The sequence below is a fragment of the Mus musculus genome, chromosome 17 (assembly GCF_000001635.26).
Source record: "Mus musculus strain C57BL/6J chromosome 17, GRCm38.p6 C57BL/6J".
NCBI classification, from domain to species: Eukaryota; Metazoa; Chordata; class Mammalia; order Rodentia; family Muridae; genus Mus; species Mus musculus.
This window is the reverse complement of record NC_000083.6, coordinates 25,888,637-25,903,662: the sequence shown is the minus strand read 5'-3', so window position 1 is coordinate 25,903,662 and position 15,026 is coordinate 25,888,637. Positions and strand designations below refer to the sequence as shown.

The 15,026-nt window shown below is 46.5% G+C and overlaps 1 protein-coding gene and 1 pseudogene across 2 annotated transcripts in view; one reads left to right on the top strand and one right to left on the bottom strand.

Moving 5' to 3' along the window:
* The window catches only part of Rab40c (Rab40C, member RAS oncogene family), a 37,601-nt gene that overhangs the window by 16,052 nt on the left and 6,523 nt on the right, over window positions 1-15,026 (top strand). The window contains exons 3-4 of the mRNA NM_139154.2: window positions 12,317-12,377; window positions 12,965-13,025. Of these exons, the coding sequence (NP_631893.1) occupies window positions 12,317-12,377; window positions 12,965-13,025 (122 nt within the window). The remainder of the gene's footprint in view (window positions 1-12,316; window positions 12,378-12,964; window positions 13,026-15,026) is intronic.
* On the bottom strand, window positions 1,510-1,855 carry Cox7c-ps1 (cytochrome c oxidase subunit 7C, pseudogene 1; annotated as a pseudogene). The gene has a single exon (NR_169129.1). The product of NR_169129.1 is annotated as a cytochrome c oxidase subunit 7C, pseudogene 1 (transcript).

Below are 15,026 nucleotides of genomic sequence, written 5' to 3'. Positions count from 1 at the left end.
GAGTGTGTACCATGCGGGACATGCACTCAGGAGGCAGAGACAGGTGGATCTCCCAAGCCAGCTTGGTCTACAAAGCAAGTTCCAGAACAGCCAGAGCTACACAGAGAAACCCTGTCTCAGAAAAAAACCAATGTGTACTGCTCTTCCAGAGGACCCGAGTTCAATTCTCAGTACCCATGTTAAGTGTCTCACAACCATCTATAAACTCCAAGGGAATCCAATGCCTCTGGCCTCTGAATGTACCCACTCAAGTGTACATACCATATACGAACACAATTTTAAAAAGTAAAAATAGAGTTCATTTGTGGTTTTGGTGACCATGTGTGTGGGTTTCTGTTAGGGAAGTGCTGGGTTACAGGTCAAGCGTGGACTTAACCTGCAGAGTGACTACTGAATAATTTCCCATAGTGCCTCTTCCGCCAGGGGGTGGTTCCTCTGCATCCTGCTTTCAGTTCAGCCCTGCTAATGGCTGGGGTCCTGTTTCTGTGCAGCTGCCAGAGAACAGGTCCTATCCTGTGGAGTCAGCTTATGCTATCTAGCCTTCTCTGACTGTGTAGTTTTTAGTTTGTATCTACTTTGATTATGAAGCACAATGCTGAGTTGCCATTACTAATTGTTATGCAGCTATAGCTCTTCTTTCTGCTGTAACACTATCCTACCCAGCTGGAGGTCACAACAGGGCTACCCTACCCCATCAGCTGAAATCAGTGTGTTGTCGGGGAATGGAGTGTGCCTTGGTAAGAAAGTACTTACTGAACACAACACACACACACACACACACACACACACACACACACAAAACAAAAGCTAAGCTGTTGGCAGCTAGCATTGATGGGCAAGTTCTGGAGGTTTCATTACATTGCTCACTGGGTTATTAGCAGAATTGGGTTCTTTATGCTTGTAAGACTAAAGTTTCTGTCTTTTTCTGATTTCTAAGTTATAGAGGGCACCCTTCCTCCATCTTCAGAGCTAGCAAGGGTGGGTCAAGCCCCTCTCAGGTTTTGATCATTCCTTTTCTCCCTAAATCAGCTATATAAGGCTTCTAGGTAGTCTTGTATGTAATGAAGCCCATCCAGGAGATCTAGGGCAGTCTTCAGTGTCAGGACGGTACTGTATTGGACCTCAATCCCAGCTGTTGTGTCCCTTTTGCCCCGTGAAGACACCAGTAGTTAGGATGCTTAATCCTTGGGAACTCTTCTGACAACATATTTTCATAAGTCCTAGTCCTTGTCCAATGAATTTGCTTTTGTGCTTTTGTGTGCTTTATAAGTTCTTACTGTGTAACCTAGGCTGGCCTCAAAATTGTCATCCTGTGGCCTCAACCTCCTAAGTGCTGTATTTTACATGCATGAGCCATTATTCCTAGCTAAATTTGCTTTAAGTGGAAAAAAAAAATCTGTGTGCCATTGGGGCAGGTGGTGGTGGTGGGGACCAAAAACCCAACCAACCAAATAACAACTAAAAAACAAATGTCTTTTTTGTGATAATTTTTTTTATGTCATTAGTTTATTTACAATTTTTTCTAGTATAAGAGTTCAAGAGTTTAATCCAATTTTCAGATCATCTCTTAAACTTTCTTCATTCTGTTAAAGGGATGAATTAAATATCCTTATTTTTTAAGTAGCTGGTGTCTTACTATAAAGAAAGGTGCGGCAAACCCAGATCCAAAGTACACGGTCATCATAGCCAGCAACTGCCACTTGTTTTCCACTGAAAATGGCAAATTCTTCCCCGGACCCTCCTCATAGTGGCTGCGACGGACCACGGAGGTGGTGAACCTCCGGATACTCTGGCCCAACATGTCGCTGCTGGAAGTTCTGCGAGGGCCACAGACACGGAAGGCGGAAGAAATGTAATTTTTTTTAAGATTTATTTATTTATTATATGTAAGTACACTCTAGCTGTCTTCAGACACTCTAGAAGAGGGCGTCAGATCTTGTTACAGATGGTTGTGAGCCACCATGTGGTTGCTGGGATTTGAACTCCGGACCTTTGGAAGAGCAGTCGGGGCTCTTATTTATCCACTGAGCCATCTCACCAGCCCTTTTGTGATAATTTTAATGACTGATTTTTTTGGGGGGGGGGAGAGAATGAGAATGAGAATGAATGTGTTTTGCCAAACAGGGTTTCTCTGTGCACCCCTGGCTGTCCTGGAACTCATTCTGTAGGCCAGGCTGGTCTCGAACTCAGAGATCTGGCTGCCTCTGCCTCACAAGCACTGGGAGAATCAAAGGCGTGCACCACCACTCTGTGGCAGCTTGTCATGAGTCTTGTAGGTCTTGTGGCTTTTTGCCAAATTGGAAACTAGATAACTACAAGTTTAGTATGACCATTTCTCCATAAGGATTTGAATCTTATAATCTGAAAAGTGAAATATTACAATATTGAGTGTGAAAATATAATGAAATTGTTAATTTTCACAACTCAAAAATTTAAAATATATATAAAATATTTATATGTGTGCATCCATATTCTTCTGCTGCTGTGACAGAAGAAGACAGCACACATACATTGCCTGCGGGGCCCTTGCACTGGTATGCTCACTTCATATGACTACATTAAATCTGGCCCAGATGTGTGGGAGAGTAACCCACCTCACACCCTAGCTGGGACTCTCAGGTTGGAGCTGCCAGCCAGCAGTGCATAATGGAGTGGCTCTTCTTCACTCTGGCCAATCTCTGCTCCTGTGGAACAATGAAGTGAAGCCGTGTGACCCAGTCAGAACCACACAGGCACCAGAGTTCTTAGCTTTCTCTTTTCCGTACATTGTTCCTCCTGAGCATTCTGTGATTTCCTGGGGGTGAATCCAGTTCACACAAGCTTACCTTTCTTACTGATGGCAGTGGAAGCAAACGGGGGTCAACGATGTGACTTCCAGTTTGCTTTGATGTGTCAGGTGATTATACCCTGCAGGACAGTGGCTGCTTGCTGAAGGTTGTTCTTGACAGACTGGCTGTGTGAGCAGAGGAACGATACTCAGATGGCCATCCCATGGCCAGCAGCTGTGTCACCCAGAAACTGTTCACAGTACCTTGCCTTCTGCTGTGAGTCTTCAGTGTTTTACAGGTCCTGGGCAATGGTCTCCAAGAACAAGATCAAACCTACACATCACTATTTAAAATTGTCTCATTACAGATATTTGACACTTTAGTGACTTACTTTAAATAAAAAAAAAAAAAATTGCATGTGTCTAGATGTTTTGCCTGAATGAATGTGTACTATGTGTGTGCAGTTCCTCTAAAGGCCAAAAGAGGGTGTTCGGCCTCTCTGGAACTGGGTTTACACCCTGCTGTGAGCTATCCTGGTGTGCAGAACCCAGGTCCTCCAGAAGAACAGCCAGTGCTTTTAACTCATGAGCCATGTCTCCAGCCCCTTTTTTGTTTTGTTTGGTTTTTCAAGATAGTGTCTCACTGTGTAGCCAGGCTGGCCTAGAATTCCCAGTAGTTCCTGGCTGGGCTGTTACTAGGATTACTGTATAGGCATATATCACTTGTCCAATTGGTGACTTGGTTTTGCCTGCTTCCTCTTGTATGGCTTTCTTATATGAAGTATATGAAGTAACCCTTTGAGAAGCAACTGGGTCAGCAGCCAGGTAATTTCAGTCTACTGTTTATCTGGACTCCTGAAACAGACTTCACACCTCCAAGCCCAGGACTGACACTTGTTTCCATTTATCCTCAGCCATCCTGAAGGGCTGGACATAGACCAACTGTGGGGGAATGGGATTTGGGAGGCTCAGGACCTCACTATACGCTAGAACACATAGATGTGGCCCTCAGTTCCACCTGGCCCAGGGCTGCTCCTCAACCGTGCTTTGTAGTATCTCATTTACTATGTTGAAAAGAAACAATATTCAAACAGTGCATTGTGTACTCTTGTGCTTAACTGTTCCTAAATACAGATGTACAGAACAGTTCCTGAATTGCCACATGTGGGAGGCAGAGGCTGGCAGATCACTGAGTTTGAGGCCAGCCTGGTCTTCAAGCGAGTTTCAGGACAGCCAGGAATATACAGAGAAACCTGTCTTGAAAAGCCAAACCAAACAAACAAAAGAGTTCACAAAGAAAAGGGCAGTTGGTGAAGAAAGCAGTTATTAAAATTAAGTACTAAGGTCCAGTTGTTACAGGCCTGAGGGGGGGCAGGTGAAGCAGGTCTGTGCTAGGGTTACAGGGGCAGAATGACCTTTCCCAGCATGGCTAGCAACTCTTGGTAAAATCCTAAGAAAACAGGATTGTTCTTCTGTGTCTGTAAGGCAGTGTCATGACAGACAGGACTGACGTACGTGCAGTTTTGCCTTGGTTCAGATTGTAGCAGTCTTAGCTGTGTGAATAGTCACCTAGAGTCAAGTGTGGTGGCACATGCCTGCCATTGAGGTAGGAGGATGAAGTGTTTAAAGCTAGCCTGGGCTATATAGTAAGACCCTGTCTCAGAAAGGAGGAGGGGGGGGAGGGGGAGGAAGAAGAAGAGGAAGAGGAAGAGGAGGGCAGCCTAGCCAGGCACTTGCCTGGTTGTGGGCATCAGTACATTCCCCAAGCTTCAGAACAGTCATGTTAGGATAGTGGTGACTTTGCCCCCATGTCCTCCCCAAGGACTGGGGAGATGGCTCTGTAGGTTAAGGCCTACTACACAAACATGAAGACCTAAGTTTGGATCTTGAAAATCCACATAAAAAGACAGGTATGGCAGCATAGGCCTTTAACTCCAGAACTGGGGGTAGGGGAGTCAGGGCAGCCAAGACAGGTGGATTCCTGAAGCTCCTTGGCTTAACAGCCTAGCCAAATTGCTGGGCCACATGCCCTCAAGGGAATGTTTAGAATCTTTGTGGGCAATGTATGTGTTTGTGTTAGTAATATGTGCATATGTGTACATTCATATGTATATGCCAGAGGTGGACATCAAATGTCTTACCTGAGCCGGGCAGTAGTGGCGCACACCTTTAATCCCAGCACTCGGGAGGCAGAGGCAGGTGGATTTCTGAGTTCGAGGCCAGCCTTGTCTACAGAGTGAGTTCCAGGACAGCCAGGGCTACACAGAGAAACCCTGTCTCAAAAAAACAAAAACAAAAACAAAAAAAGTCTTACCTGGATTGCTCTACACATTTATTTACTCATTCATTCATTCATTCATTCATTCTCCTTCCTCTTCTGTTTTGTTTGGAGATAGGGTCTCACTGTGTAGCCCTGGCTAGCCTAGAACTCACTGTATAGATCAGGTTGGCCTTGAACTCATAGAGGCACCTGCCTCTGCCTCCAAGTGCTGGGATTAAAGGTGTGTTTAATTTAAAATTTTTAAACTTTACTTATTGTTAATTTGTGGGTATGGGCACACGTGCCACACAGCACATACGTGGAGGTCAGAGAACAGCTTTGTGGAATCAGTTCTCCCCTTCCACGTTGACACAGGCTGTCAGACACGTCTCCCCACTGAGCCTACCTCCTGGCCTCCAGTCACCACTGGAGTGCATGGTCCAGGCAGCAGTTGGGTGATGGCTTATGCCCCTTCAGTACCTGAGAACAATGACTGGTGTGCCTTAGAAACGCTGCTGTTAAATGAGTTGCCACTCTCCTGAGAATTGCCTCCTAAGTAATAGTAAAGTGTCTTGGAATAAACACATAAATCTGGGACTAGCCAGATGGCTCAGCAAGTGGGGTACCACTAAACCTGACAACCTGAATTTGATCTGTAGAACTCATATGGTTGACGGCGAGAACTGACTCCCCCATGTTGTCTTCTTACCTCCATGTGCATGCTATGACATGCTCATGCTCCACCCCTCATCCCCAACATTAGTCATAGATCTGTAAGACAAGAGGCTGCTGGGTTAGGAAGCAGGATATGCAGCCGTAATTGGGTGAGGAGGGTGGGTCACAAGGATACTGTTGAACTCAGAGCAGGTGCCCAGAGACTGGCATGTCAAAGTCCCTCTCTACCAGGGGACACAGGAGGCTTATTCTCTTAGAGAATAGAGTCATGGACACCAGACACCACCGGGTGCATGAGGGTGGAGAGAAGCAAGGAACTAATAACAGAGTCCTCTTAGCCGAAGTTCATTCTGAGTAGAGGGACTTGGCACCCCCTGGCTCCAGCAATGGCAGACAGGATCCTGAAGCAAGTGTCTGGTCTTCATTGTGCAACTGTCAGTTTAAGAAAAGTTCCAGAGCCGGGCAGTAGTGGCGAACGCCTTTAATCCCAGCACTCGGGAGGCAGAGGCAGGTGGATTTCTGAGTTCGAAGCCAGCCTGGTCTACAAAGTGAGTTCCAGGACAGCCAGAGCTATAGAGAGAAACCCTGTCTCGAAAAAACTGAAAGAGAGAGAGAGAGAGAGAGAGAGAGAGAGAGAGAGAGAGAGAGAGAGAGAGAGGGGAAGAAGAAGGAGGAGGAAGAGGAAGAGGGAGGAAGGAAGGAAGGAAGGAAGGAAGGAAGGAAGGAAGGAAGGAAGTTCGTTCCAGAGACACCCACAGCACAGAAGCTCCTCCACAAGCCAGAGTCACAGAGCCGTCGCAGTGTCTCAGGGGTTTTCATAGGGGTCAGAGGGACAACCAAACTCATCAATGTGTGAAAAAAGATGTAAGTAGTTAGAAGAGGACCCTGCGAGCTCCAGGGAGCTCCAGACATCTCACCACACCTCTGAGAACAAAGACCAGCTTCCTGCCCGGTGGGTGGTATATCTAGACCCCCAAAGAGCTTCTAAAAATTGCAGATCAATGGAAATTGTGGAAAAGGCTGGAAAATAAAATGAAGCAAATCTCCCAGAAAATAGAATATACAGGCAAGACTGATGGGGAAAGATAAGAAAGCTGGACTGTTACCTTAGCAGTCAGTCTGGCCAGCACAGGTCAGGAAGGACAGGATCTGAGCACGTAGAGCAAGGTGAGCAGATGAAAGCACGGAGTACAGAGGTCACAGCCTTCTCTAAGCAGAGGAGACACCCTGAGCTCAGTTAGAGGAAAAGGTTGGGAGTTGCAGGGCACTGGGCAGGGGTCAAGGGTAGCTTTGTGAGATCTGGTCTCATACAAACTTGAACAAAATGCTTGACTTGAATGGTAGACCGAGCCAGGACCTCAGCCAATGGTTTTATTCTTGTGAGTAGAGCAAGTATTCTGACCTCCTTGCCTCAGTTTCTGTTCAGTATGTATCCCATGAAATTAAGAATTGTGTTCAGATCTATCAGGGGCAGCACTTTGCTCTGTTCAAATGGGCAAGAGGCCTGTGAGGATGGATCTAAGCTATTAGGTGAGGCTTTCAGATCCAGTGGGTAGTGGCTGGCTCAGCAGATGATCTGGGGCCTGAGGGGGACAGCTGGTCCTCTTTGGGGGCTTGTCTTAGCTGATTAAAAAAGAAAAATATTTTTAGACAGAAGGGAAAATGAATGATGTTGAAAGAGAGTTAGTGTGGATGGCGTCCTGGCGGCCGACACCGCCGACCCGTGAGAGTGATGTTCAGACCTGAGCTTGCCGGTGGCTCTGCCAGACTGGGCCCCACATGCCTGCTGTCTCCCTTGGGTCTGGTTTAGACTCCTTCCAGGTCACTGCTCTGCCTCCTCCAGCGCATTCCTCCGCATCTGTGCTCCTCCTTCTCAGGGCCTACTTACCCTCAAGCTTGGGATAATTGCTCCTCTTAGAACCTGCTAAGCCAAGGGCTCTTTCTCTGCTATCTTGGCTTAACACGTTAATGAGAACTGTCATCAGACCCCCGAGCACTCACTCCTACTGGACTTTGCTCGCTATGGTTGCTTGGTGTGGAGCCCCTTCAGAGCTGTGTGATGAGCAGTGGACCTAGTGGGTCCTCCTCACTGAACTGAGCACTAAGACACTAAAAGCAATCAGTCCTGTTGGGGAGAAAGGCCCAGAAGCTTCTGGGTGAAGCTCTGGGGACTCAATTTCTCAAATGGCCTTGGGTTGAAGCTCAGCCAGGCTGGAAGACTAGAAGTCTAGGTAAAGATGCTTTCTAGGGTGAGGAGACAAAGCTTTCACTTCCCAACTTAAAAAAAAGAAAGGGAACTGCTGGAAGGCACTGATGCAAAGCCACTGCTGTGACCCCTGTGACCTCGAGCCCATGTCTGCCAGGCAGTACTTGTGCTCTCTGGCGGGAGAGCTGAAAGTCTGGCTCCATCTGTGGGTTAGTGTAATGCAGGTTCCCTGGTAGTTATGCAGCTCCACATAGCTAGACTGACTGACTGACTGACTTTCTTTCTTTCTTTGTTTCTCTTTCTTCCTTTCTTTCTTTCTTTCTTCCTTCCTTCCTTCCTTCCTTCCTTCCTTCCTTCCTTCCTTCCTTTCCTTCCTTCCTTCTTTCTTTCTTTCTTTCTTTCTTTTGGTTTTTCGAGACAGGGTTTCTCTGTGTAGCCCTGGCTGTCCTGGAACTCACTCTGTAGACCAGGCTGGCCTCGAACTCAGAAATCTGCCTGCCTCTGCCTCCCAAGTGTTGGGATTAAAAGCATATGCCACCATGCCCAGCGACTGTTTCTTTCTTTTTGAGAAAAAAGTTGGACATAGCTGGGCATATAGCTGGACCCATACTGTAGCTCAGGCTGCCTTTGGACTCACTGGAGATTGTGTACAAGCATGTGCCATCACACTGTTGTTTTGTTTTTGTTTTTTTTTTTAAGATGTATTTACTTTATATGAGTGCTCTATCTGCATGTATGCCTATGTGCCAGAACAGGCATCAGATCTCACAATAGATGGCTGTGAGCCACCATGTGGTTGCTGGGAATTGAACTCAGTACCTCTGGAAGAGCAGTCAGTGCTCTTAACCACTGAGCCAACTCTCCAGCCCCGTCACACTGGTTCTTGATAGCTGATTTCTGTTTTGTTTATTTTGCTTTTTTGAGACAGGGTCTCTCTGTGTAGTCGTGGTTGTTCTGGAATTATATAGACCAGGCTGGTCATGAACCTAGAGCTCTGCTTGCCTCTGTTTCCAGAATGCTGGGATTAAAGGTGTGTGCCACCATGCCCAGATCACTGACTTATTTTGAATAAAATTCCCACCCTTTTGGGGGAGGGGTACTAGAAATGAAACCGGCCTTGTATATGCAAATCGTGTGTTACTCCTGTGCTCTGCTCTGGGCTCCCATTATTTAAAACACTGCTGAATGTTTAAACCTAATGGAGAGGCTGATTCACTGGCTAGCTCATGGCTGTGTCTTATATTTCCTACCTGAACAAGGAACAGCTAGATGTTTATGGAGCAGGCCAGTGGCCACAGAGCAGGCCCTGCTCCCTCCACCTTCAGGGTCAGCTCCTCTCCAGGCCCTCCTGGTGCTAGGACTCCTGTAGGTGATTCATAAATGTACTTCATTCTAAAAGAAAGGTATGTTGACTAGGGGAGCCTGTGAGTGTCACACAGTCTGCTGGGTCAGTGGCAGGGACCACCTCAGACCCAACTGAGAACAGTGACAGGCTCATCAACATAGTTGATGACTGTTGGTGACAGGTGTTAGTGATTGAGGTCTCTCTGAAGGTTCTTCCCAGGCATCCATTGTTCTGTTGCAGCTTCTGCTCTCGGCAGGCCTGGGGCCACAGCACCATCTAGGGGTAGCTTGGTAGACAGGCAGTTGCTTTCCTGGGGATAGGACTGGGGAGTCTAGGTCATAGTCAAGGAAGGCTATGCTGCAGGTCCTGCTGATCTTTTCTCAGAGAAGCCAATCAAAAATCAGTATAAAGTGTGGTGGTGCGCATCTTTAACCCCAGCATTTGGGAAGTAGAGGCAGGCGGAGCTCTAATGAAAGATCTCTTTAGTCCAAGGACAACCTGGTCTACAGAGTGAGTTCCATCCAGAGCGACATAGTGAGGCCCTGCCTCGAATGAATGAATGAATCAATCAATCAATTAATTAATTAATCAATCAAATAAAAATAAAACCACTGCAATAGTGTCCTCACAAGCTCTGCTTGGAAGTTGCAGTTGAACTCCTTCCAGGGGAGCGTAGGGAAAGGTGGGGAAAGAGGCATAGCTGCTGTCAGTCCTGTGGGTGTGCGTGCAGTACCCGTACTGTATGTCATGGAAATAGAGGAGTCAGGGGCAGGAGGATTGCTACAAATTCAAGCCAGCTATGTAACAAGATCCAGGCCAGCTAGACTTCATAGAAAACCGTGTCTCAACTGGGCATTAGTGGTGCATGCCTGTAATGTCAGTGCTTGGGAGGCAGAAGCAGGTGGATCTCTGTGAGTTTGAGGACACCAGGTATACAGAGCAAATTATAGGACTGTCTCGAAAAACAAAAGAAAAAAAGAAAAAGAAAGAAACTGTCTCAGAAAAACATGTCTTGACCCTATTTATCAAATACACAGCTCAGAAGCACCTATCTATTTGTACATTGTGCAATCATTATTTTATGTCCCCCACACACACCTGGCAAAGTAGAAGGGTCCCTGTGTCTCTATATCTCACTGTCTGATTTGAATCTAGCCATCTAATCCAGCATGCGGTGCTTAGCACAGGGCTCTGATGTCCTTTCCTGATGGGCTACCAGTAGTACAGAACAGTTTCTTGTGCCTGTTACCATTACTATCTATGTCTTTTGCAGAGATACGGTTTTGTCCACTTTTTTTGTTTGTTTGTTTTTCGAGACAGGGTTTCTCTGTGTAGTCCTGGCTGTCCTGGATCTCACTCTGTAGACCAGGCTTGCCTCAAACTCAGAAATCTGCCCGCCTCTGCCTCCCAAGTGCTGGGATTAAAGGTGTGTGCCACCACCACCCGGCAGCTTTGTCCATTTTTGAATTCTGTTTTATTATTGAGTTAAAGGAGTTTTTTTGATAGAACTCTGTCCTAATAAGATGTGTAATTTGGCTGGGCGTGGTGGTGCACGCCTTTAATCCCAGCACTCGGGAGGCAGAGGCAGGCGGATTTCTGAGTTCGAGGCCAGCCTGGTCTACAGAGTGAGTTCCAGGACAGCCAGGACTATACAGAGAAACCCTGTCTCAAAAAAAAAAAAAAAAAAAGAAAAAGAAAAAAAAGAAAAGAAAAGAAAAAGATGTGTAATTTGCAAATATTTTCTATTATTCTGTATGTTGCAGTTTTTCACTCTATTGTAGTGTCCTTTAATTCATGAGGACCTAGTTTGGATGCAGTTAAGTTTGGAAGGAGCACCTGATGCCTGAAGAGGATGCTGTATTGTGTTCTTGTACAGGGACGTGGGCACACAGACATGAGTAAATGCTCACCAGGATGTATACCTCACAAGTACACCACATTCTGTGAGAATGAGACCGATGCATTCTAAAACACCCATTTCCAAGCTCTCTTGGACCACAGTTTTATTCTATTTCAAACAAGGTTTCATGTAGATTAGGCAGGCTTGGATTTACTGTGCAGATAAAGATGACCTTGAGCTCTAAATCCTGATCCTGCTTCTATCTCTTAAGTGGTAGAATTACAGATGTGTATCACCACACCTGGATTGCAAGTAGTATCTATATGAAAGGTAAGAAGCTGATGCCTTGAAGGTGTTAATGGGATATGAGAGAAGAGAGTCATTGTTTAGGGTCAGTCTCTGCTGCATAGTAAGATCGTTGCCCCTGCCTTCCCCTCAAAAGGCTTAATACCACCTGCATCTGTCGGGGTGACTTTTTTTTCATAAAAATGTGAAAATATAAAGCAAACAAACTTTGAAGTCAGAGAAAGCGTAAGTTAGTTCTCTAAGGACTGCTGTAGGGAGCAGCATTTAAAAGGTCCTTTAGTCCTGTGTAGAAGTGTGAAGTGTTCACTTGTCATCCTCAGGAGCTTAGGAGGAGATTTCATGAGCTTAAGGCCAGCCTGGACCCTGCCTCTAAAAGCTAAGTAGCCAGGCAGTGATGGCAGACACTTTTAATGTTAGCACTTGAGAGGCAGAGGCAGGCGGATCTCTTAGAGTTGGACCAGCCTGGTCTACAGAGGAAGTTCCAGGACAGCCAGGCTACACAGAGAAACCTTATCTGGAAATAAAACAAAACAAATAAAAACCCTAAGTAAATAAGTAAATCCGTTGATGATCCAAGAATTAGGAAGTGTGTTATTCTTTGAGGGTTCAACTTAGAATCTAGGAAGGACATGTCACTGTGAGAGTGAACCATTTCCCTCCAGGCATTCTGAGCCCAGAGCCTTTAGAGAGACTGGTGTGGTCTGAGCGTATCTGATGCCCTGTCTGACCTGGGCTTCTGCCTTGCCCATGGCTGCCATACAGCATGAGCTAGGCTGGTGCCTGAGAAAGCCATAGCCGAGGGCAGTGAGCACCATCATTCTGTTCCCTCGGGGACATTGTGGGATTTGAGTACTGGGCAGGAGGACCTGAGTGAAGCAGTTGCTGATGGACACTCTCACCCCTCTGCTTCCTCCCAGGGATAGACTATAAGACTACCACCATCCTCCTGGATGGACGGCGTGTCAAGCTGGAGCTATGGTGAGTCGGTGTTCTAATGACGGTGTGGAAGCCAAGTCAGGAAGCCCCTTATTTGTAATAACCATTTAAAGAGACCCTGCTCAAATGGGACTTTTCTCCATAATGAACAAAACAAAAGGTCCAGGATGTTTTGTTTTAAAGCCTCCTCCAATTTTACTCATAACAGCTTGTTTCCATGGGGCTAGAGAGGTGCTCAGAGGTCACTAAGAGCTCTTGCTCCTGCTCCTCCAGAGGACCCAGGTTCAGTTCCCATCTGGCAGCTCACAACCAACCGTCTCTAATTCCAGCTCCAGTGGATCTGTCACCTTTTTCTGGCCGTGGGCATGAGGCATGCATGTGTTGCTCATACACTTAAAACTAAATTTTAAAAAGGAGCTAGGCATACATGTGCCTTTAATACCAGTGCTTAGGAGGCAGAGACAGGCAAGAAACTCTGTGAGTTCAAGGACAGCCTGGTCTATGTAGTAAATTCTAGTCAGAACTATGCAGTGGGCCTCAGTCTTCAAAACAGGAAAAAAGAAAATGGAAAAAAAAATTGTGGCTGGGACCTCTCCTATGGGGACTGATCTCCCTTCTGTGTGTTTCAGGGACACATCGGGCCAGGGAAGGTTCTGTACCATCTTCAGGTCCTACTCAAGGGGTGCACAGGTAAGACCAGCAGCGCCATGTTATGTTGTTGTCCAATAGGTACCTCTCCTGATTCTTTCTGAACCTAGATTTCTGTCCTGACAGTTCCCTGAGTACTTTACTCTCTTGTGTTTTATTTTCTTACAGCGCTGGGGATTAGCTCTGAGCCTCGTGCTTAATAGATGAGGGTTCAACGGCTGAGCTACATCCTTGGCCCTTTTTCTGAAGTATTTTGACATCTGGACATCGGGTCTCCCAGAGCCCATCTGAATAGGAAAAATAATCCAGAGCTTTGGAGCCTCCATTTCTGGACTGCCTATGTGGGAGGCAACTGAGTCTCTAGTGTTCCTGAAAGAGCCCTTCCTGTTCTCAGGATGAGCTCTGAGCATAGTCACTGCAAATGACCTCTCCATGCCATTAAAATGCAGCTTAGCTATCTGTTTCACTAAAAAACAAAGGTATCTCCCTATATCTCCTTCACACACAGAGTCGTGCACCTCCTAAGGGGTGTGACTGGATGTGAAGGTGACCTGGGCTGTATCACATGTTAGAACTCTGCAGATTGGAAATGCTAATGATGGACTGCAGATGATTCTCAGGACAGGAATGGACTAGGGAGGGGATCTTGTCTTGCCTGTAGAAGAGCATCATGCATGCACTGTGACACCCATGGTGTGGATAGCTGGTCCTAGCCTCCCACACGTTTTCAGATGATTTTTATCACTCTGAAAGCAGAAGATGGGGAAGTAGTCGAGACCTGTGTGGATAGAACTGCCTTAGACCCTGTGCTGCTACCACATGAGTGGTGTGAGTGGAAGTCCATCTCCATTGTGATGCACCCCTCAGAATTTTGAAGAGCCTAGAGAACTCCCCTGACTCAGACCCTACCTCTGGACAGCCAGGGACAGCCTTGGGAACAAAGAGGCAGACCCTGAAGGCAGGAGCGTGGTCTGAAGTATAGTTCCTTTCAGACACAATGAAGCATTGAAGAACATTAGGCTAAGGATGGATTCTGCAGGCCCTTCCTCCCTTCGCTTTCCTTTTGAAGATGTATTTATGTGATGGGTGTTTTGCCTGCATGTATGACTGTACCACATGTATGCTTGGTAGCCATGGAGAAGAGGGCTTCAGATCCCATGAGAATGGAGTTATAGGTGGTTCTGGGCTGCTTTGTGGATCTGGGAATCAAATCTGGGTCCTTTGAAAAAGCAGTCAGTGCTATTAGTCACTAAGCCATCTCTACAACTCCTCTCCTTGATTTTTGAAACAGGATCTCACATTATAGCCCAAGTGGACCTCAAACTCTGCAGGATCCGCCTCTTCCAGCCTCTCAACATCTGTAATTATATACACAAGCCACCATTCTCTGCCCTCTTCTCTCTCTCTCTCTCTCTCTCTCTCTTTCTCTCCCTCTTTTTCTTCCTTCCTTCCTTCCTTCCTTCCTTCCTTCCTTCCTTCCTTCCTTTTTCTTTTCTTTTTGTAGTGTGTGTGTGTGTGTGTGAGAGAGAGAGAGAGAGAGAGAGAGAGAGAGAGAGAGAGAGAGAGACCGAGACCATGCACAAGCACAGAACAAGGCAAGAGTATAGAGCTCAGTGCACAGCCTGTGGGAGTTGGCTTCCTCCAGGCGTCAAAACACAGATCTGCAGGCTTGGCAGCAAGTCCCCTTACACACTAAGCCATCTCCCAAGTCCTCCGTTTGTAGACATAGCTTATTGCCTTCCTTTTGCTTAGCAGCATTTTCAGATTTCTTTCTTTTTTCTGTTTTGTTGTTGTTGTTTGTTTTGTTTTTTTTTTTTGAGACAAGGTTTCTCTGTATAGCCCTGGCTGTCCTGCCTCTGCCTCCTGAGTGCTGGGATTAAAGGCGTGCGCCACCACACCCAGCCATTTTCAGATTTCTTGTGGTTGTTTCCAAGACAGGGTTTCTCTGTGAAGCCATGGCTGTCCTGGAACTCTCTCTGAAAAACCACAATGGCCTTGAACTCACAGAGATCTCCCTGCCTCTGCCTCCTAGGGTAGATTAAA